The following is a 26,252-nucleotide window of genomic DNA, read 5'->3' as shown; positions in this document are numbered from 1 at the left end:
TTACACTTTGACAATCCGTCAGAAATTCGTGTCCTTTATGACACTTTAGTTCATAGCATTCTTGAATTAGGATTTATAATTTGGAATTCCGAAATAATTAAATACTCAATCTTAATCATAAAAGTTCTTGAGATACCTTTATATAGGATTTTTGGCTATCCAAGCGCTTTTCTTTTATGAGCTTTAGGATACGAGTGTATGTCGCTAAGCATTTCTTTAAACTACTGAATGGTGTTGACATGCAAAATATTCTTCAAAAATTCAGTTTTGAATCATGATCACGTCCTCCTTTAATGCCCGTTAGAGCCAGGTTGTCTGCACTATCCGATTCGCCTATGGCTCTCGCCATCTGGCTTCTTAATAAACTGCCATAACAAATTTATATATTTAATATCAGCTACGAGGAACTAGTCTGATGCGTATCATTTCATTTTAATATTTTAATAATATATTTGTTTTTTTCTTACTATGTATTATTTTTTGTGTGCTGCTTTTTATATATATTTTTTTCGAATTGTAATAATGCAATGTATTTTTCTTACCATCGTGACGTATTGATGTAACCGATGGTCTTAATTTAATATAAATAAATAAATAAAAAATAAATCTGTTTATTTATGAGTTTATCATATTCTTAATAGTTTTACTGTAAAACTAAAAAATAATTAAAAATATATATTAAAGTATAATTTGCTCGTTTATTATATCAAAGCATACATAATAAATACAAATATGTATAGATACATATATTGAATATAAATAAAATAAATACTTTCGTGCCACATTTAAGTGAAAAACGTATGAAATCAGAACAGTGTGGCACATGCGTTGCACATTGGCTTATTGTCCTTGATGGAGAACGCTTTATCGGCTACAGCTTTCGCGCATTTCTGCAAATCAAACGAACATTGCTCAGTTAATTGGCGACTATTAAGATAACGTATAATTGTAGCTGGGTGTACTCACGATGCATTTGAAGCATTCCGCGTGCCATTTCTTGTCCAGCGCTATCACGGCCTTCTTTTCTATGGGCTTGTTGCAGCCAGAGCAACGGGGTGCCACACACTTGGCATGGCACGGAGTACAGTAAGGGTCTCCCTTGTGCTCCATAAAGGAGCTGTAGCCGATTGGCTTCTTGCACTTTTTGCAGACAAAGTGCTCCTCGTGCCAGTCGAAGCCCATTGCCGTAATGGTACCCTACAATTATAAAAAAAATATTAAGCATAATATTAAATATGACTACTAGGCGCGTATGGTGAGATATTTTCCTTTTCGCTCGCTCGCTTGTTAAGTGACGAGAGTCATGAGAGATAAGGGCGTTAGGAACGCATGTTACGTACGAATTTATCTTTCACTCACTCTCGTAATTTAGTCATCTTATTGAGGGTTAAAAATAAAGCTTTTAATATATAATATTTTAAACAAGATACTTATAGTCGATGATATTTCATCTTCAATTAAAAATAATAAATCATGTGACCATGTTTAAAAACATGCTAATTGTTTATGATAAGTATCAGAGTAACTAGAAGTGATTATATAATTACAGTAATTTAAAATTAGTTCACATTAACATATTTTACACAGCTGCTTGGTAAATTTTTATATTACGGGTATAAAAACATCGTATTTAAATCTTAAACTAAATACATTTAGGTTAATAACTTTAATCGTATTTGTGAGCAGTTAACAAAAAAATACTACTGCTTACTGCTTGTTTAATCATATAAATTATATTTATTAGCTTAATTAAGTCACCTTAGTTGTAGCTTTTCCACAACCCTTGCACTTGCTCGTGAACTTCTTGGTATGATCATCGACACAGTACAATAGATCGTCCCTCAGATGAAAAGTGGCACTTCCGATTGGTTTTTTGCATTCGCAGCAGATGAAATGTTCTGGGTGCCATGTTTTATTGGCTGCTGTTATGGACTAAAAAATACAATATAAATAAATATTTCAATAATAATTGTATAAGAAAAAATAATAATAAATACCTTTCCAACTATCGTCTCGTTGCACGATAGGCATTTAGTATCGTCAGACATTTTCTTCTTGATTTTTTTTCAACGTAATCTGTAAATTAAATAATATCTTATGAACAATGCATTGCTTATGATGATTCATTTTAAGTATAGTTATTTCCTGATTGTGGTATTGTTATTAATCCAAATAAAAATTATTTAACTCAAGATGATAAGTTGATATAAAAATATTATATCTGAAGTTGGTTTATTTTTTACTAAAATCAACTTATGACGTGTTCCATAATAAGATTTATTATGGATTTAAAATAGTATTGTCAAAACAACGAACGCGACTATCTTATCAATTGTTAGCTTAACTTATTTTGGCTTGTAAAAACATATTGCCAAATTAATCGCTATCGCGATTTAACGATACGGTTTATTCAATTGCGTAAAAATGTCTTATCGACGTATCAACAGCAAAAAATATAACTCCAAATATTGATGAATCGCTTTACACGTAATATGAACACAAGGTCATTAACTTGCATTTTGAGAAAAAACCTTTGAATTGTTGATTATTCTAAATATATTTTTCTAATTTTTTTTTGTGAGCTAGGCTAACGAAAAAGTCCCAATGAAAAAATCCGGCCTTCGTTGCATATGTACATATATTTATATGTATTTATTATAATATATATATAAAGTATGTTAAAATATAAGTTTTAAAAAATAATCGTAGAAAAAACATACAAATTGTTAAATCGTAAGAACCTAACTGTAAAACTTCACTGTGATTAAATTCAATAAACAAAATTGTAAAATAAATAAGTTTTAATAAAATATTGTCAATATAGTTTTAGTGAAATAACATTTACTAAGAAAAACTTGATCCACGAAAAATGGAAAAAAGCGATTTTAATAAAAAAAAGTCTAGTGTTTATTTATTTTTTATAGAAAAATAATATCACTTTTTTAATATATAATACTAAACTTACATATATAAACGATTTAAACCAAATATTTCAAAAATACTCTTTAACCCTTTGAGTAGTGAGTTAATTTACAAACATTTTTAATTTTTAAGTGAGTTAATTTTACGTATTTTGTTTCAAAATTATTTCTATTGTGATTTGTTTATTATTATTTTTTATTGCATTTATAGTAAACTATAAATAAATCAGTGATTCCCAACGTGTAATTGCTTTGATTTATTTTACTACTTTTTTATATTAGTATATTTTAATAATTTATTCAAACACTTTTCTATTATTAAATTTCGTTTATTTATTATACATATTTTCTATTTATTATACATATTTTCTATTTATTATTTGGCTTTTGTGTATTTTTTTTATCAATTTTTTTTATGAAATTAATATGCAATATTTTTTGCTATGTTCATGTATTTCGTATTTTAAAATTTATGATATTATTATTTATAAAAATCATATAAGTTAATTCAAATTTCAAAAATTATTATATATTGTATTTTATTTATTATTTCTTCAGTTATATATGTAAATATATAACTATCTGGGATACCTCAAAACAGTAAAAGTTCGACCGGCGTACATGTACGGCGATACCGCTTAGCCTTGCTCAAAATATTGCCGGCACGATAAACCAGTAGTATGAGTAAAAAAATACCTGGATTAAAATTCCATATGGAGCTTAGTGTTAAATTTATTTCGTGAGGGGTTCCCCAATTGTCCAATCTGAGCCATCTGCTCTTTACATTATTTGTTGTTTAAAAGTATTTGATCTGTTGCAGATTTTGTTGTAGAGAAACTTCTACAAAAAATCTCGGAATAACTTTTGAAAGCAAGTAAATGTTATCTCTACACGTAAATGACTTCTGCGATAAATCTTCCAAGATTCTCAGCTTTGTTATAAGGAAAGCATTTCAATTCGACAATCCGACAGTTATTTATTTCTATGACACTTTACTTTGCAGCATTCTTGAATCTGGATATAACTTGGAATATCCGAATAACTAAACACTACTTCTAAACCTAAAATTTTTTTGAGATACCTTTATAGAGAATATTTGGTTATCATCCGTTCTTATACCCCAGCGCCTTTCTTTTAGAAAAATACGATTTGTTCTTGCAGAAATTAATATTCCGATTGATCATCATAGATTAGAATTTCCTTGATAGCACAATATCATGTATGAATATCGTAATGAGTAAAATCGAGCTAGGTCGTGCATAGTGACATATATTTATTGAAAGCTGTAATAATATAATGGTATATTATTAATAGAATATATGTCACTGATTTCAGGTCTACTTACATATACTTGTTGATTGTGTTAACTATTTTTGCAACTCATAAAACTAATGCTTAGCATTTTATATATTACTTTAAGTGTTTTTATTACTTTTTCTGAAAGACTATGTGTATGTAGCATATAACGAAATTAATTATTTTAAACAGGTTTATTTTGCGTTAAATATTAATCCCTGGCATATACAAAAATACCGTGGACATTTAATATAATACAATATATAGCTCCCAGTGGGAGGGCACGATTTTGGACATTGCTGAAGCGATAAAATACTAAGAATCGGTCCTGATTCGTTAAGAGGGTTGTTATTGTTTCTCATTAATCACAAGTATAATAGTTAAATCTATGATTATACTGCGAAAAATATTATAAAATTCACGCGTCCTTGACTTATCATTTTTAAGAAACGTTGAATATGTATCATATATTTTACTTTACTTAAAATGTTTAACGTTTGAAAGTAGCTTCCACTAATAAACTAACTAATCAAGGTTTTTTTCTGAAAACACATTAATCATACTTGTCTTTGAGTTTATATCACAATATAAGTTTTCATGTGCTGCTTTTACTTCTCAAATATTTTAATAATCTAAGCTTGAAAAAGTTGATGACGGTCATGGCATTGCCATCTTGACCATCCAAACAATAAAATATTTTCACTCATCTCTTGATTGCTCAGATCATACGCTGACATAATTCCATCAAGACAACGCTCGAAAATTATGTCATTGCTCCAATCTTAATCAAAACTGACCTTGACCGCAAATTTACCCTATAAAATCTATTAAACTTCGGAAAATCAATTAATAAGCTCCTGAATAGATTTATAAAGCATGTGAAAAACTATAAAAGTTAATTCATCTCGCGAATGCTACGTCAAAGGATATTATTTTTTGCATAACATTCTGCTACGAATTTTTATGTCATTAAAATATTTTTTTTAAATGTTTGAATATTATTATGTTAATTTTAGGACTAACAACTTTTCACCTAGGTGCTCTAAAGATAGATTAATTATATCAAAGACTTTTAATACGAATTTTTTAACAAACAATGACTTATAAATTACTGATGAAAATCCTAATATAGAAGATCAATAGCAGAGAAGCACTTTTAAACAGATTTAATAAGATATATATTTATTATTATATTGCGTGAAACCTTTTAAATCTTAGGCTTATATTTAATAAATTTAAGTTCCAAGAATCATCGGGACTTAGCAATGTAAAAGTCTAGATTTCTGAGATTGCATTAAGTACAGATAATATTATTCCTTTTGTATTAAGTATTTACTTTAAATTTTCTGAGCAGATGTTTCTATTAAATTTTAATTAATTTATGAACAACTGCTCTTCAATCTGCAAGATTTTATAAACAACTTTGCAGATCGATAAGGCAGATTTTCAATAATAATATGTTATAGATATCATTTCACTTAAATTAAATAAAAACAACTTCTCTGCAATTGTTATATTTTTGTCATTCATCAGTATAAAAAGAATTCTGTATTTCACGTGAAAAGTCATGGCATTGGTTCATCTCCCAATGAAAATTAATGCTCTATCATAGCATCAATGAAATCAATGCTAAAATCCAAATATTGTAAAAATATGTTATTAATATTTATCTAGAAAATTAAGAGGAGTTAAAAAAATATTTCACAGTATTGAAGATAATTTTTCATATTTTTCTTAACAAATCTTGAACAAAAAATATTACTTTTTTACTTAAAAGTAAATTTAAAATAAATCATATATTTTTATAGTAGATCCGATTTGATGAGCTCTATGAGAAAGTTATCTCAACAATGTAAATGAACAAATGCTTAATTGACGTACACAAGTTTGACCATGATATTTTTTGCCTATTAAACACAAAGATCCAAATAAATGTGCTTTTTATCAGCTCCCACCCACTCCGTGAATACTAGAGCGCTGAAGACTTGCACCAGCAAGTGGTACCAGTGTTTTATCCGTCTGATAGTTTGCAATTATGCGATGCGATTGCCAACATTTGTTGTTGTCTACCCACGCCTGGCCGACTTCTGTGGTCGTAATGTGTGAGATAAGTGATTTTTTTTTCATCCTTTCGGCAAATTTGTCCACTTCGCATATGTCACGTTTATTTTTTTGCACTAATCGAGACGATCATGTGGGAGAATATCAGATTTTAACGCGTTTGATTGATAGGTACTGATTGAGACATTGAGCAATTTTAAGTCGAGTCAATAAAAAAAGCGGTGACGAAAGTAATCTGTATTAACGATAATGTATAGATTAATATTATCGTTTATAAACAAGACAAGAAACAATTAAATCTCATTAAAAATTGTAAATATAATATGTCTATTTTAAGATTTATTAATTAATAGGCATTTTTAGACTTGTACAATACTTTAAATGAAGGCGTATCACAAGTATTATTATATCTACACATAAAAAATATTCTGGTTAATAACCGAACTTTTTTTAATTTAAGTATTCTTAGATAATTTAATATGAACTAATTTTGCAGTTAACTAATGTCAGTTAATTTTATGATTACTTGCTATTATTCCAGCATTCATTACAGACACTGCATCGTTCGTTAATATATTAAATTCTCTATACATATAGATTAGTAGAACGTAAAAATTTAATGGCAATTGAATGATTATCTCAAATAATTAATAATAAAGTAATATAACATTAAATGAAAAAATACAAATGTATGATATAAGTACAATGTGTGAGGACTAAACTTTCCATTTATATGAATTCTGTATTATATGTATCAAAAATTATCCCGATTTGACCTTTTATATGTTACTTTCTGCAATAATAAAATACTGTTTCTACAGTTATATTTAATATTTTATTGCTTAATAAACTTCGTAGTAAACTGTGACATCGTCAACAGCATAACTTAGGATCAAGCATAAGCTTATTATACATATATCTTCATCCAGAAATACCAGAATATATCTTTTCTCTTTCATCTAAAATTTATTCACGGCTAGGATATTAAAAAAATATTAAAAGTAATATATGCACGTTATTTATTTTGAAACGTATATCCCTGGGAAATATGCGGCACTGTGATAAAGTGCCAATTCCAGGATTCAAGAATAGAAACACCTTCTGCGCTGTATCGAAACATATTTATACAGCAAAAATATCCAATACGCCCACTAAAATTTAGTGTGAGAAATGAAAAATGAAAAGATTCAACAATATTGAAATTGTACCAAACGACTCGCGTCCTGTTCTTGTCATAACGAAACAAGAAAAACCCATCTCAATGTAGAAGATTGAATGACGTTAAACGGGCAAAACATATAGCATTTTGTCAGCGAAAATTATTAATATCAGATTTGATTTATATGATAACGAAACTCTTTAAAAAAAATAGAATACTGTAATAAAATTAAATCGCAATACTAGATCTGCTTTTTATTGTAGTACATTTTTTATATAGATTAATACTAAAGTTAATATGTTAAATGATTGATATTTATGATTGAAAATTAAAATTACTACTCCATAAAATCTGTATGGAAACATGCCAGAGCATTTTTAACTCGATGTTAGTTAGAAATTCAAATTTAGCTCGCGTGTCCACCGATTCGAACCACTTGAATGCAACGACAGGTATTTCAGGTATTACCTTGCGAATTTTTTAGTACAATAATAATTTCAATGCAATGTTACATACATTATTTTAAATAAAGTCCTTCATTTAGTGTTGTAATAAAAATGTAAATTAACTTAAGTTAATATAAACTAAAGCTATTTATATGCTTTAGACTCTGACCAAACTTTTTTTTACTTGTCATTACTTTCTATTGAATTAAATATAGAAAGTATCAATCTCTGTCAACTTCCAGTGCGAGGCTTTGTCTTACGAGAATTTTTTCATGTTGCCAAATAATCGTTAACTGATCGTAGCTACTGTATTTAATAAGATTGTCATGAAGCTTATTGATATTATTCTAAATACATTAATTCGAAAATTTGCCTTTCGGTCCGATATAATGCTTCTTATATAGATTATTGACTTCGCTACAATAAATTGTGTGACACATACCATTAATCTGGTTATACGTGATACTTTTTTTGTTGAAGAAAATATTGAATTTTTATAAAAAAAGTACAGTTTGACTTTGCGATATAAATCTTCTGTATATTAGGTTATAACACTATATATTTAAAATAGAAAAGCAAGTAATTGATTTTATATCTATGATTAAAATAGGTATAAACATCTAGCAAATATTTTAATAATTAATTTTAAGTAGCTAAACATTGCCTTCGATATAAATTTCTACATTGTAAACATATCAACATAATTTATGAATTCCTTAACTAACTTATTTTATTAACTAGGTTATCTATGTCAATCGAATAAGTTATTGAATACAAATTGAAGTGCCATAGGTACAAAAACAATTTTAACTAGGGTCATATTTTTAATTATTGTATGAATATCGAGGTGATTAACTAAAGTCGAACTAATCGCAATGTATGCTATAATATAAAATAATAATAAGCTAAATGTTGTACATGGAAGTACTATATCTTATTTTTTAAATTTATTTATAGTTAAGATTACAATTTTATGTTCATTAAACCATTAAAAATGTTTAAATTAGTTATAGCACTTTAATTGACAGTTTATATAAACGACCTTCGTTGATACTAGTATGTAAATATTAAATTATATTTATATAATATAATAATATATATTTCATGCACGTCTCATATGTTACTATGTATACATTCATATGTATATAATTTAGTTAATTAAAAAAATTAATATATAGTAGTTCAAAAGCTTCCTATATAATTGAGCAGTTAAATTGTCTAATTTAAATAATATTAACTTGATGACTAGTCGAAGGCGTGTCATCATTCACGTCATATTAGATTAAAGTTTTTTTATTTATTAATTACAGCAATAAAAATATTATAAACATATGCAAAAAGGAACAGTCACATATACCGCTTTCGTGACGCATCGACCCAGATTCATTGCTGAAACATTTAAATTATAAAAAATAGATGTTTACGACCATTGCGGCTCTGGAAACATATACTGCAGAACCAACTATAAGACGCAAAATAAATATATGTATATTAAAAATATGCTCGAGCGGAAAATTGCGTAAATGTATCTAGCCGAAACGGATTAATCGACACTGCTTAAATTTGTCCACTTCTTCGAATCCAGATTTTTTCATCCGTGTTCATCTTTCGGTGGAAAAAATTTTGATTAAGCGACACGACCGTCGCGAATCAAAATAAACATGACCATAGTAAATGTGCCGAAACTTAAACGATGAAAGCTTTCACGCTTGTACACGCGATCGTAAATTTTTTGACAACTCTATATTAATAAATGATATATTACAAGGTATTCATAGCATATGGATTTTTACGTAATTAATAAATATTAATATGTGTATTAAAAAAATAGTTTATACAGAACGATCCATTACATATATTTTATAAAAGCGACCAAGGCAATTGCATATACTAAAAATGCAAGCGTCAAATGCTTTAGTATACATCTGCACTCTAATCTAAAAATTACTTTTTTTTTATTTTACGTTAATTTTGCTTTTATAAATGCTTTTTGCTTTTATAAATGAATGTTTAACTTTTTTTCTCATTGAGAAATCAGTGTTTTTCTTACGTCTTATCAAGATCGAAAGACCAACGAAACACATATTTTATCTTTCTAATTGCTTAACTGCAATAAGTTTTACCCCCGCTTAATTACATTATACAAGCTGTTTAATACCATGTTAAAAGCTATCTTTTTTGGTGGATCTAAGCATATTGGCCCAAATAAATCAGAACAATGTAAAAACTGACTTCACGAAATGCCAGCTATTTAATAAATTGTGTTAAATTGCTTTGCAATTAAAGTTTCATTTTCACATGATTACATATTAAAAGTGGCAAACTTTAAACTATTCCAAAGCATAAAATTAATATGTTTAGCTTACAAATACGTCATAGTATAATTTAAAAAATCATAATTGAAAAAACTTTTAATTAGATGCAGTATTTAAGGACCTAACTATCGTCTTAAGTAACTTTAATAAAAAATACGTTAAAATAATATTTTTTGATGTTTAACCCTTTGAGTAGTGGGTTACTTTATACACATTTGCTAGCATATATGTGGGAGTGAGTTAATTTTACGTATTTTTCCAAATATTTCTGTTGTTATTTATGTATTATTATTTTTTATTGAATTTAATTGCTTTGATTTTTAGTACAAAATTTTTGTATTAGTATGTTTTTTTTAACACTTTCCTATTAATAAATTTCGTTAATTTATTTTACATATATTTTTAAATATTATTCGGCTTTTATGGATTTTTTTTAATTATTTCAAAAGCTCTTAATATTTTTATTAAAATAATATTAAATATTTTTTGTAATGTTTAATTATTCCGTACTCTTTAATTTATCAATATTATTTTCTATGGAAATCATTTACATTAATTTTTTTTTAATATTATCTACACATTATGCTCTTTATTTATCATTTCTTTGGTTAAATATGTAATTATTTAACTATCTAGAATACCTCAAAACAGTGCAATATCGACCGCCGTACGTGTACGGCGATACTGCTCAAAAGAATAACAATGTCAAAACTTGTTTTGCTCCAAGTTAAGATCTAAATATGATAAGTAAGTCCATCTATACTTGGTATAGATGGAGTACATATGCATTGATTGAGTTATTTATTTTTTTAGATTAGCAATAGAAATTTTATTATAGATTCTTATAAATATTATTGCACTTAAGCTCGCAGCATTCTTAAATCGGGATCCATAATTTAGAATCCCCGAATAACATATATTTAATCGAAAAAAATCAGAAAGGTTTTTGAGATACCCTTTTAAGAAGATATTTAATTATTATCTGTTCTTTTAAGTACGTTGGAATACAAATCGCCGAGTTTTCGCAGAAAGTTTTAAGTCGCTTAGCATTTCTTTAAACTACTGTAGGGTGTTGTCAACTATCAAACTATTCTGAGGAATTCCACTTTTGGATTCCGGAATCTTCGAGAATCATGATCGCGTCCTCCTTTAATGCCCATTAAGGCCAAGACGTCTGCACTAGCCGACTCGCCTATAAATATCGCCACCCGCCTTCTAATACGCTGGTATTACAAATTGATCTGTTTAATGTCAGCTACGAGGAGCTGGTCCGATTTGTATCATTCAATTTTAATATTTCATGATTTTTTTTTTATTTCGTTCTTACTATGTAATATTTATTTTTTTAAATTGATGACGCATTGAGGTAACCTGTCAAATAATGATGGTCTTAATTTAATTTAAATAAATAAATTCATCAGTTGCACTCTAACATCCTATAGATTATTTTTTAGCTTTCCATTCAGTCTTTTCCCTATTTGCCTTTTATGCAGCCTTTTCGATTATTTTTAGTTCAAGTAGCATTAAAACAAAAAAAAAAGAATATTTGTAAGTCGAGAGCAAAATATGGTCAACAACAAAAAAGTGTTAATATACAGCCATATGTTCTATATTTTGGTCATTTCTGTTTATTCAAAAGTTAGACACCCCCATCGAAGACGTAACATGAAACATAATTCAAACATAGTATGTTTATGAATTAAATTCCAATCAAGTTTTTTTTTAATCTGACGCTTTGATGTTGAATCACGCTATATGTGTACAAATGCGTACTTATTCTGAAGAAATACCATTCTATATGTGTGTATATATATATATGTGTATATCATACCCATAAAGCAAGAATGCCTCTCTCAAACTAATATAGAGTTTATTTGTGTAAATGGTAATATTTTATCTCATATTAAAACAATATAAATCGTATCTCTCTTTTGTACATGTTTTAATATGATGTAATATAACTTGAGAACTGAAAATGTTTCTTTAATACCAATTTAATGTTTTATTTATTAATATCATGAACAATTGTTTTATCGTTAACTATTAACAAAAATTAGGAAAATTCAGTTTTTTTCTGTTCACTGCCAATCAACCACCGCGACTTAAAATATTTATTTGCACTTTTATTTTCAATTTAAGGTTTAGCTTAAACTATCCAAAACATATACAAGCTACACAAAAGACAGGCTCCAATATAATAAAATAGTTAGAAATTAATGACTTATGCTTATAGATATGGTAATACATCAGTAGTCAAATATTTAAAATGTTTAACAAATTTACTTATATGTTAGATATTATTAAACGTTACAAAATAACTAATCAAATAATGTTTTTTTGTATATGTATAATACATTAACGTTTCGAGTGCATATTGATATCAAACGTTTTATTATAACATCGAAGACCGATTTATATCAGTTATCTATAGTCGCAAATCGATTAATTAAACAACGTACAAAATTATTATTAGATTATGATGATAACTTATCTGAAGTTAAATTTAAAACAAATTTAGATATTGGCACGTCGACGTGTTAACTGGAAAGAGTAACAAAGTCGAAATAACTACCAATTGGCACGTTTCACGCGTGTAAAATCTCACGGCCGCTTTTGTCGATCATATCATCTCTAAAAAATGTTCAGCCCACCGATGATATTAATAAATTATATATAAAAAATATAATTTACCTTCAAAAAATATCAGACATTAAAAAAGCAGGTAATTGGCAACGAAAGCGATGGACGAAAGATTAACATCTGTTGGATATTACATATTTTTCCGGCTCATTGCATACAACAAAAATAATTGGTGCTAATTGATAGATTTAGTTATGCTAGCATTACATAATTATTATTTATATATAACTTACAAGAATCATTGGAAATTTCCACAAAAATATACTTTATCGTATACTTCCTTTGATATCAAAAATAAATATAACTAAATTGTCAATCTTATGATATGTACCTGAAGATAAATTAAACAAATAAAATTTTCGAAAAATTATTTTATTTATTTAATATTTTTATACTGGTTAAAAATCGATATGTTCCAAAAATATAACTACGTTAAAGTTAGGTATCAGATTAAATAAAATATAGTCATATAAATCTTAGTCAACCGTTATGAGGATATAAATTACGTTTTACTTAATAAAATATATTTTATGTTTCAGCATTCAGGTGATCTTGGTTCGAAATAGAGTAAATACGTTATGAATATGATTTAGAGGTCAAATACTGAGATTCATGTGAGCTTTTTAATTTTAACATTTTTGATACGATTAAATGACATTTTATTAGTGAGCAACTTAATAATATATTTTATATTATTTTACCTTTTCTTCTTGCATAGTTTCATTGCTTACGGTAAATACTTTAACAATAATATGGATATTTCTAATTATATTTATATAAACACGTGTACTCGTTTTATGTGTTAGATGCGTACAAGCGCATAAAAAAAACGCGACTTAGGTTGAAAAATTAGGGATGCGTTCCATAATTTTACAAGACCGTATAACTCTAAAACTGTTGGTTAAAATATATCCAGAATCACACAAAAAATCAATAATTATTAAAATTTCAGAAAAATAATATGATCTAGAAAATGCTTGAAAAATTTTTAATTAATTTAAATTTAGTTTAAAGTAACATTTGATATATATATATATAACATTGGTCGGCACGATTTTTTATTTGGGTCAGAATCGCTATTATCACTGCAGATATATGTATATACTTACATGTAATTGATCTTTATCGTTTAATAAGGTAATCAGTGATTAAACTTTGTGATGACTTTCTTATTACAATTTTCCCGTTAGAATTTGAAGGCACTTCAGAACTTGTTTCATTAAAAAAACAATTTTCTAATTTACTACAACGTTCTAGAATTATATGTGTTATATTAATAATAACTTTGTTATTTAAGGCATTATCCGCAAGTAATTCATCGATAGCACTTAGACTAACAATAGCAAAACCTCTATTAATTTCATTAGTCAAAGTAATGACTTAATGGTTTCACTGACTGTAAACAAATTCAGGCCATACAATTTTTCAGCAAATTTGTTTAGGCTTAATATAGCCTTAATGTTATTATTTTTTTAATTAGTAAATACGCCTTGATCTAATGGCTCAATAATGCATGTTATTGTGTGTGGAAGAAACACTATCTGCACAATTATATGTTCCAAATTCAGATGACCTAGTGCATCGTCAAAAATCAATAAAACCCTTAAACCCTTTCTGCTTCATATATTTATCCACTTCTGTTGAAAAGCAATTCGTAAACCATTAAGTAAATAGAACAGCAATCACTCATGGTTTAATATTTTATTCTCACGATAATTAAATATAAAACAAAGTAAATTAAAAAAAAAACGATTTTTCTTATTAAGTATAAACCGCATAAATAGAGACTTTAATTTTTAATTTACTATAAAATAATTTGCCGTGTTATATAAATACGACACATTTAAAATGCCTCTCTTTTTTTTTGGTGTAATATAATATTTAATATTTTTATATACAGAAAATATTTTAAAGCAGACTTAGACATATTACTTATTATTTTAAAACAAATCCTATTTTAAATCAAGAAGAACTGTCAATATAAAATAACTAAATAGAGGCGAACGTTTGGGTCAAGTGATCGATCATTACTTAATGGAGGTTAATTGTTTCCATGACGCCTAATTGTTTTCCCAATTATTTTTAATCGTGATGTTGTCAAGATAACTAATTAAGTTAAAGACCATCATGACTGTCATTATGCAAAAATAGTTCTATTTAACATCTTATATACATACATATACTCATCAACTCAAACATATGCTTACATACATATTAATAATAAAATTAACAGGAAAAGCTTAAAAAAATAATTGTAGATCTCACCTAAAAAATATGAGCTACATATTATTTTCCTACTCCTCATACCTATCGCCAAAAATATCCTTATGTTTGGCAAGCTCACTAAGAAACTAGAATGCTCATACAAGAGATAGGTTTTCAAGTCGTCCTAGCCGCCACGACAAAAATTAGGGGACACGGTCAATTGGGCGACGGCGATTGGGCGACGGTCAAATGGGCGATTCAAAATGGGCGACGGACAAATGGGCGATGGCCTTTTGGGCGACGGTCTTTTGGGCGATACAATAATAATGCATTACAAATAAATGTGTAGCAAATCATGATCCTATAATTAATTAAATAATTTACATAATTTAATACATATTAAAATATATATATACATATACGTACATACGAAAATATAAGTAATATTTTTTATAATAGAATTAAAAAATGAAAACATTATTCGGTCTAAACAAAATATAATATACCTACATAAGATATAGTATGTATATATTTACTTATCATTTGTGCTTATTTAATCATAAAATATCACTTAAACAGTTTGATTTTTTTCATTCAAGAATTTAAGAGAGTTACCCGATATCATAAAACACTTAAAGCACACGGCTTAAGTCGGTAATTTTATTATAAATACCTACCTGATAAATGTTCTTAGTGGGCCCTTACGCGAATTTTTTTTATGTTTTGAGCCTTGGAAACTACTGTGAGAACAAGCTTTTGGAATTTCCAAAAATCGCATATTTTACAGTTATCTATTTTAAATTAGATAGGATAGGTATATAAAAATATAATAACACAGAACTAGCACTGATAAGTGTTTATCGTGGATTTTACCCTTTACGAGATTTTTTTATGTTTTGAGACTTATAAATTACTGTGAGAACAATCTTTTGGAATTTCCAAAAATCGCATATTTTACCGTTATCTATTTTAAACTGGATAGAGTGGTTATATATAAATATAATAAGCTAGAACTAGCGCTGATAAATGTTTATCGTGGATTTTGCCCTTTCCGCGATTTTTTTTATGTTTTGAGCCTTGGAAATTAATGTGAGAATAAACTTTGGGATTTCACAAAAATCGCATATTTTACAGTTATCTATTTAAAATTAGATAGGGTAGTTATATATAAATATAAAAACCCATAACTAGCGCTCAGTATACTTTTGAATTTTGACTGAAAACATTCGAAAAAAGTTTCGTTGCGTCTTTGAAAATTATTTTTGTCGTGGTTTTAAAACACTTTGTCACAGTGTCATTGTGTTTTTGGTAAAAAAATTCTGTACAGCAAGAAAATAAGTATGTATCTTTATATTCACATGTGGGTTATATTATATGTGTTATTTATAGATAATTGTTTTTTATAGATTATTGTTGAGAGCGACTAATTTGAGTTACCACAGTTTATATTCTTTATAAATGGATAATTCAGACATATTAAGTCAAAAAGACAAGGAAAAATATTTTTGGAATGGATATCTTTATGAAAAGAATAGACCAAAGAATTTTTATAAAAGTTTTGAGGTACAATAGAAAAAATATCATAGAATATTTACATGGTATTGCATATAATTATAATATGAGTTAATAATTTGAAAATAAAATTGTTTTTCATTTAATATACATTTTCGTTTTAATGTATATTTTATTTATATTCAAAATAAAGCAAAGCGTGCAAGTTTTTTTTAATTTCTGTCGCCCATATGACCGTCGCCCAAATAACCATCGCCCAATTGACCGTCGCCCAATTGACCGGAATCGCCCATTTGTCCGTCGCCCAATTGTCGCGTACCGAAAATTAGAGTCGCGTAAAAAGTTTACAAAATGTTGGGAAGGTGTAGAAGCAAGGCGTGCGGGTTCCACGCGCACTAAGCGACGAGAACAAGACGACGCGCTTGCCTCATCCTGCGATAATTACACGAGAAAAAATTAAAGCTCTCGGATGGAAAACTGTTTATATTCTCCCGATATACCACCATCAGATTACCATATATTTTAGTTTCTATATTTTAATTTAGATAGTAAAAAAATAATAGTGTTAGTGAAGTTAAAACATTTCGTTCTGAATATTTTAATTCACAAAAAAAAAGTTCTTTTTTTTAAGTACCCCTAATATATACACATAAAATAATTTAAATTTTCATTTTAATAAGTGTCAGATCTCATACTGTTTTTAAGTGTAACGATAATCAAATCCCTATAACTTCTGCTAGAATTACTTCTAATGACAGTAACATTGATTGGGAGTTATATTTTAGAAAATCTATTAAAAAATATTATCTGTTTTAAAATCCGTATTTTTTTAATAATAATTAAAAAGTAGAGATCGTTTTATTTCAAAGTATTCAGTTTTTATTTTACCACTTTATTTAAATAAACATTTTCAATACGAAGTTCATAAATGCTTCAACAGATATCGTAGAATCACTGTGACTTGGTAGTTCAGTAGCAATAGTAACTAGGGCGAGAGTTAATATATTTATTTGTAGTCTTTTCCGGAAAATCTCAAAGCAGAAATCCTTTAACAATATCCTTAATCAACATTTTTCTACAACCCAGTAGTTTTGTAACCTTTTCATTAAAACAGTTTTGGGCACATATTGACATTGTTTATAATGCTTTTTAAAGCGACTTTTTCTTCACTAAAAATATGGCTTAATGATACTATTACTCCACATTTTAGTTGTTTTAAACTTCATTGCTATAAACAATTAATATTAGCATCTCACAATAAAATGTATCACTGAATAAACCATATCTAAATATTTAATTTGAAACACCATATCTAAATAACACTAGAAATTTTGCCTAGCAAATAATATTATATCATGGTATGTGTCACATACGAACTTTGTTTCAATAAAACGACTCAAATTATCGATCTTCAATATCGATAAAGATACGTTTTCGTAACGTGTCCGATTATTATTTATCGCATGCGCCATTTTTGATCAACGGCTTTGTCACTCGCGCCATTAACGGCGCCGAAGAAGCTATTCAATCAATAAATGCATATGAACCATGTCGTTAAAGGTTGATTATAAAACATTGCAATCGGGCACGTCCATCGAGAATAACCTATATATGAATTGGGAAATGTAGCCTAGTACGATAAAAAGTTTTCCTTTACCATTTGGAACGCAATGGAAATAGGGTCATGGCAGCTTTCGTTTTTGCGGAAATGTTCGCATAGATTACGGAAGTATCCATTGTGTTCTACCAACGATAACGTACATCGTTTATGCACTCTACGTGACAATTGGCTACGCAATCTGCGATTCCACTTATAAATATAATAGATTAGCGAGAGTGAGTTAATTTTCTTCAGTGATATATTCAATACATTAAAATAAAATGTATTTGTAATAAGCTTCGAGTTTTTCTTAATTTAGATATTAGTTATTTCCGGTGACCATGATATCTTATAGGAAAATTATTTTGAAAATATATGATTAAAATAAAAATAACTTCGTATTTTCACGGCACAGTTTCTATTAATATTTTCCTGAATCTTATATCTGATACATGAAAAATACTATGTATTTTAAAACTAAATATATATTACTTATTGAAAATATAAAATATTGTTATAAAATCTCTCGATTCTTTAGTCCCAGCATTGTGATCCGTTTCTTCTGTTTTAAAGAAGAAATTGCTGCTAAAATTCATCATATGCCATGTCCTAAATGAATAATGAATAAATGGTAGACTATCGTAGTCACTGATAAACTCATTCAAAAAATTTAAGATTTATTTTTCTGATAAATGTTTAACAATCAATTAATTTTAACATAATATACATGCCAAATAAAGGCACAAGACGTTGAAATCAAGAAATGTATTAAAATCCATATAAAATATATAAATCAATGCTCAAAAAAATTATTGTACATCAGTACCAAAATAAATTTATTAGCCACAAGTTTATCAATTTTAATGACCACATAATAATCTATGATTTTAATAAAAAGTGTATCATAAGTAATCGATTGGAATTGGAATGATTATATTAATTACATAGGAAATAACTAAGAATAGTCATGATTAAGTAAATTTAGAAATTAGTAAGTGAAATATTTTTTTAACCGGTAAACGATTGCATAATCGTTACATATTGAAAATTTTATCAAATATTACCAAAAAGCATATTTTTAATATAATATTGATAAATTTAACAAAAAATAAATATTTGCTTAAAAGTATGAAATATTGACATAGAATTTAACATATTTTTATATTTATTAAATGGTAGCGTATATTTAGTTAAATTATTGTGGTGCTATTTCCATCTCAACGTCAACTGCAAAATTGCTTATTTCCTCTCTAATGACGAAGAGATCAGATTTATTTTTATCAACTAGATATGAGACAACTTTTCGATCAGCCTAACCCATGATAATAACATTAATACAGTCATGAGCCTATAAAAGGAAGAGTATTAGCAATCGCGTTGACAAACTAGGACAAACGACTGACCTTAGCGTCAGGTTTAATAAATTTAGCCACCGCGTTCTAGTTCCACGTAATAACCGATGAAACGAAAATCTTTACTATATGTACAAGTAAATAAAAAAATATTAGTTAACCAAAAAGACGCATAGGGCTTAAAATAAAAAAACAACAATCTGTTGATATATAGATCTCCGAGGAGGCGACTTTGAGATTTCAACGCTGTCATTAACGGACCCAAAAGTGCTGACAAAAACATTTGTCATAACTTTAAAATACTAATTTTACATTCTAAAATTAGCACTTTAGGTGGCACATTCAGGTGTGCCATTAATCAGCGTAAATCATATGAGAAAATCAACTGAATCGAGTGCAAACTGACCACAGCTGTCACCTAATATATCACATGTCATAACACGTTATATCGATGATTCTGCTGGTCATTAAAAAAATATTTTAGTAACGATTTTTTTGTAATAAAATTATTTACTTGTGACTTAAATTAACTACGTAAAAACAACAAAAAACTATTAACCAAAATTGTTGGCTAATATAAATATCTTCTTCATAAACACGTATGTTTATTTAAGCAACATTACATTAAGCTGTGTTTTTAATTAAACCGTCCAAAAAACGTGGGTGTGATTTATATGCGTTATAAAAACATAACTGGAATATGAAAGATTCGAAATAGTGAGAGCACATGGGCGTTGGATTTATTGAGCTAAATGTATGTAATTGCCGATATTAGGTTTATGCAATAAAAACAATGTGTAGTTGTATATAGAACGATGATCGCATTGAATTTTGTTTGAGAAATGTATTTAATGTGTTTACTATATACTGCATGGTCAATACTAAAACAGTTCAGTGGTTCGTATTCATATTTTAGACGTAGTAATAGTATATAAATTTGATCTACATAGCAATTCATTGCTATGACGTTATTTTAGTGCATTTCTACTATCGTTTGCGTTCCTGTAATTTTAAACAATATTTCTGGCAATTGGTTCGAGTCTTTGATCAATATTCCCATATCTTACATATATTTATATGACATAATAAAACAATTTGTGAATTATATAAACCTTTAAAGCTGTAAAAAAAAAATCCTACACAATTATTATTGTAAGATTTTTAGCCATATACATACCATATATTTATTCATTTTATATATACCTAATACTTCTTTAATACAAATTAAAATAAATAAATTATTTAATATTTTAAATATATATTTTCATAAAAAAGTTAAGATAAAATTTTGCTAAAAATAAAAGCGATTTTTTTTCAATTAATATCACTGCTGTTTTCGCTAGAATGTGCGTTACGTGAAATAGTTTACCTTGGTTTACTACTTCAAGTAAAACGCTTACGTTTAACGATCGATAAACTTTATGAACAACGTCAAAAAACGTTTTACTTATAAAATAAATACTAGAAAATATGTTCTTGCTTTACGCGCGAATTTGGTTCTAAAAAAAGAGCAGGCGAAATCATAAAGATTACCTCATTTATTGAGCCATATGGCAACTATGTTTATTTATTTATTTATTTTATCACAAATCTAACCAACATGACTTGATAGATTTTCCTAACCATTAAACAAACAATAATAAACATTTTAAAAAAATGATCAAAAAGACGCCAAAAATAAAACTCTCAGACTCCAAAATGAGCGAAATACTCATCGGAACGATGATTACCATAGCTCGTTAGAAAAACCGAAGTTGCTTAACTTTCGAAGAAATGTCTCGTGACAAACTTTGTCGGATGCTTTTTTAAAGTCGGTATAAACTTCATTGGCCTGAATTTTAGAATCCAGGGATTGTGTCACTGCTTGTGAAAGCCACAAGCGTTTAGTTACCGCGGAAAGACGTAGTGATTGTGAATATATGTACATATATATAAAGAATTATAGCAAACAACTGTGAAATGTTTTAAAAATCAATCCTAAATAGGATGCAAATTATATTGAGGAATAAATGTATAACTTACTACGATCAATATTAATTTTGCGTTAGATTATTAAATATCACCTAAATTCCATAGTTAAATATTGGCACAATATTCTAGCATGTTTAACATATCGTAATTTACTATACGTATATTAATTCGTAAATCTTTACGTCAGCTTTCGCAGATATACGTATTACTAAAAGAAAAAGTGTCTAATGTCTACTAATTACTAATCATTCATCAGCTGCGCATTTTCAGCAACGGTCAGGGATATAATTAATAATAATACTAAGCAAAATATTAAAAATGAAAAACATGGTTGAAAATTATGAAACGATGTCATTTTAAAAAATATATAATATTATAATAGTAAAGTATATAATAACTTTGAACATTTTTTGTAACAAAGATGCAATAACATATTGGTATGAAAAATATGCATTTCGCACCCTTGTTTATGATAAAAAATTATAAATTCTGTTCAAGCAAATAATTTATTATTGTTATTCTATAAGCAATAGTACCAATAATAATACTGTGATACTATATACATATATTACACATAAAGTAATTTTAATACCGTTGTAATTCTTAGTCTTTTTGATTGTATTAACAGAAAATATTTAAAACTTTATATAGCTCTTCTTAAAATGTCAGTATTTTACTAAGGGTGCGGTATATTCAATATTATATTGAGAATTGAATATTTTTATTCTACACAACAAAAACTACTCATATAATGCTAAAAAAATAAGCATAGTGGCAAATAAATTAGTTGTTCAAAACATAACAACTCTCGATTTAGTTGTTCAAAAATTCCCATTAAAAAATATAATATTAATATTTTTTTATTGAAATTAGTACATTATAATATATTTTTATATATTACATTATGTTGTGAAACATATTGACCCATGTCAAACTTTTTTTGGGTCACAGAACAAGTTCATATGGCATCATTATAATATCAGTAAAACAACATATTTAATCTAAAAATATAAAAAATTAACTCAAAAACTTATTATTAAAAGTATATAACTTTATGAATAGAGTTTATCTTTTACAGTTTATCATTATTTAATCTAATTTGACAAAATGTTAAGATTTTATTTTAATTAATGATCAATGTTAAAGATTAGAATTAATTAAGGTTTTAACAGTCAGTCGTACTTTGGCTCTTGATACCTGAGTAAATATTTTATTATATCTGTATTGGTGCAAAACTATACCACATATTTTAAAAAATTGGGCCCCATAATTTACGATAGCAGAATTTTTAGCAAGTGAACATATTATATTATACGAAATTGCATGTTATAAAAAAATTGCAATAAAAAAACGGCAATTACGGCCACTAAAAACATTTGTGAAGTAGTAGGTGATTCAATAGATATTCGTAAATGGCAAAGATGGTTTAAAAAATGGAACAAAAATTACGATATTAATAATAGTTCTGTATATGGGAGACCAGCAAAGATAGACGATGATGTCCTTGCTTCAGATATGGAAGCAAATCCTACTAAAAATTATAATCAGTTGGCCGAGAAATTAAACCAGTCCGATTCAACAGTGAAAAGACATCATTATAATATCATTCACTCTAATTGTATATCTAAAGAGCTTCTTGATCTTGAAGCTGGTTTTTTTTTTTTTTGATCATTTAACAAACACAAGAAATGTGTATTATATAATAACAATTGTCGTAGATGGCAGTGGTTATCTAAAAGCAAAATAGCAAAACCTACTTGAAGCCCGAGCTCTCCGTAAAAAAGTTATTTTATGTGTATTGTAGGATTTCAAAGGAATGCATTACCATAGAATTTAACCTTGCCAAATAATAATGACAAGCATATATTGTGATAATCTGATCGAAAAAAAATCCTGCACTTATTTACATAAGTAAAATATTTTTACAACATGACATGCACGTTTCCATGTGGCGAAATTAGCTAAAGGATTTTATCTCATCCACCATATTCTGCAGACCTTGCTCCTTCCGACTACCATATAGATGCAACACTTTTTCTATACGAAAAAAAATCAAAATGCATACGATATTAAAAGGGAGCTATCGGAATCATTTGCTAATGAAATTAAAAAATTGACGGAAAATGGAAGAAGAATTATACCTAAAAAAGGAAATCATTAAAATAAAAAAAACATTTAAAAGTGATTTTTCTGCTTTATTAAGAAACGACACTGCTTCCGTGATTACCTAATAATACTGGTTTTAATCAATAAAAATAAAATAAAAAATGTTGCAATTTTATTTTTACAGTTTGTTTATTTATACAAAATGTAAAAAAATGATTATTTATTACAATATATAATATATACATAAATATTTTAGTAAAAGGCAAAGTACAATGTGTATATAAAAATTGTGTTTAATTTGAAATACAAATAAAATAATAGATAATATTTATCTAGTTAATGCAAAGTGTAAAATATTATAGAATTTTTATTATTCAGGATTTTCTATGTATATTAAAAACATATTGGGACATTAAGCTACTTAGAAGTGAAATTGACACATAGTTTTTTTATAATATATAGCCAAAATATACATATTTGCTTGACCATAAAACTGTAATCAATTTCAAAACTTACTGATTCATTTTATAATTTAGATAAAATCAATTAAACAATGTTATTAAATAAAAAGACTATTGAATCAAAAACACACAACTATTATATATCTTTATAAATATTATCGAATAATACTATCATGTTAAATAAGATTCATATAAATTATCAAGACATATAAATTTCTGCTTTGCCTAATTTTTAAGATTCATAAAAAAAATACTTGATATTAAAAAATGTGTTTTATCACATTAATGTCGTAAATAATAAATTTTACTTTCATATAAAAATGCAGTTAACAGTTGATTCAAAATTTGATAGAGCATAAAAAACTCAGTGAAAATGTAAGTTAACATGTTTTTGCTTCAGATATTTAATATAGAGTATTTGTATGTCCATAAACAATAAATAAAAATATATTTTCAGCATATAAAAATGTTAACTATTTATCATCGTAAAATAATATTACAATTCCAAGCATCGTTTAAAACATCATTAACACCTGCTATTCACACATACGGCTATAAGTGAAAACAATATGGATTCTTCTATTCCATTATGGCATACGTCAAAAACGATTACACGCCTAATACGTTCGCATTACAAATGTTTATTCAATTAAGCGAACCGATATAGAGTCAAAGACAACGTCAAAGAGACACACCTTCAACACACTTCACACCTGATTACAGGCAACCTTCGCACGATTATCCATAATCAAAACCTTAAGATGAAAGTTGATTCATTAGGTTAAAATTTGTAAGCATTTCACTACTGGGAAGTCATTCTTATCATAATATGTACATAATAGACGAGATTACTTTTAATGATTGAGTATAAATATTGGTGATTAATTAAAAAATAAATAGTGGAATAATAATAATTAAGTATGTGTGTGACAATTCAAAAAATATTTAAAATTTGGAATTGTTTTTGGTTTAATAGAACCAAAATATTCCTATTAAAAAACAGAATTTTTAAATTTGAGATTTGTATATAAAAACATGGAAAAATATTTAGATTCTTAATCTCTGGGATATTGAAAATTACAGACAATCATATATTCTATTACTATTAAATATTTATTTTAGATGTATTATATATATCGATTATCCGTTTCTAAAATTAAAAATAATTTACCTCTAATCTACAAAATTTAATAATTTATGCTCATATTAATAATAATATAGTATATGGTATGACCATAAATTCCGTTGCCATAGAAGAAAAAATAAAGTTTTTGGTCGAATACCGATAATTAAACACACAATATAAAACCAAATCCTGTACTTTAAACATTTTTAAGAACTGAAAGATTGCGTCTGAAGAAATATCAGTAAAAATTTAATAATATTTTTGAAAATATAAATTAATAATATTTGTAATACTCAAAAAGTAAACTTTAAAATTAAAAAGAATAATCAGTATTACAAAAACCATAACTCAACATTTATTTATATTGTGTTATAATATTTAAAAGTAAAAATCTGTATTTTAATTATATTTTACCAAGTTACTACCTTAGTAATGTACTAATATGATGAATAAATTAAGTATACCTATAAAGAAAAAATAATATTATAACTCAAAACAAATAATGAATTAGCTTAATGCAACTTTCTTACTTAGTATTATATTTAAAATAATTTGATATCACTTGCAGGGTTTGTCTGTCTTTCTTACCTTATGTTCTCTCCTGCGGGAAGACCGGGAAGCTGCGCCTGGACCGTGTTTGGACGCGTCTCTTAGCCCACTGGCCAAGTGTCGTTGCTGAAAAACGAAAAACGGATTGGCGTGTGGTAAATTCATATATGTGACCATCTTGTCGGATGACTCAACCGGTCGAATTTTACAGATTCCAGAATCCGATGCAGATTTATTTCCACTTGGCGCCAGCTCCAGTCAACATGCCCAAGGACCCGCAGTTTATTATGTGTGGCGAAGCCTGAAGCGCAATTTTTTTCCTGAACATTCCGTATATCCAGTGGCGGATCATCCATGGAACGAACTAAACGCACGCTTGGACCCTTTAAATTTTCAGGGAACCTCGCGAGGCCCCCTTAAAACAAATAAGTATTTTTTATATATTTGTAAGAAATATTTATCTAGTTATTTGCATTTAATAAAGTTATTTATGCATTTACATTAATAGTCTAATATCATCAATGACCCTACA

General features: G+C 27.3%; 1 protein-coding gene and 1 long non-coding RNA gene across 3 annotated transcripts in view; one reads left to right on the top strand and one right to left on the bottom strand.

Annotated features, from left to right (window-relative positions):
* The window catches only part of LOC148229552 (uncharacterized), a 222,300-nt gene extending 196,314 nt beyond the window's left edge, over window positions 1-25,986 (top strand). Inside the window, exon 2 of one of the 2 annotated variants that reach the window (XR_015811382.1) lies at window positions 25,740-25,986. This is a non-coding gene — a long non-coding RNA (uncharacterized LOC148229552). The remainder of the gene's footprint in view (window positions 1-25,739) is intronic. The other variant, XR_015811383.1, reaches the window with a different exon arrangement.
* Window positions 679-25,853, bottom strand: LOC148229553 (leupaxin-like). Its single transcript, XM_088197552.1, has 5 exons — window positions 25,760-25,853; window positions 1,998-2,076; window positions 1,759-1,932; window positions 967-1,197; window positions 679-890 (listed from the first exon to the last, which is right to left on the bottom strand). Exons 2-5 carry the CDS (start codon window positions 2,046-2,048, stop codon window positions 807-809), a joined length of 540 nt encoding a protein of 179 aa, XP_088053678.1. The 5' UTR covers window positions 2,049-2,076; window positions 25,760-25,853; the 3' UTR covers window positions 679-806.
* Window positions 25,987-26,252: the final 266 nt, after the last annotated feature.

The sequence above is a fragment of the Plectrocnemia conspersa genome, unplaced genomic scaffold (assembly GCF_051122295.1).
Source record: "Plectrocnemia conspersa isolate PC_06_02 unplaced genomic scaffold, ASM5112229v1 ptg000011l, whole genome shotgun sequence".
Lineage (NCBI taxonomy): Eukaryota > Metazoa > Arthropoda > Insecta > Trichoptera > Polycentropodidae > Plectrocnemia > Plectrocnemia conspersa.
Note: the sequence above shows the minus strand (reverse complement) of the source record. Positions and strands in the feature narration are given on the sequence as shown.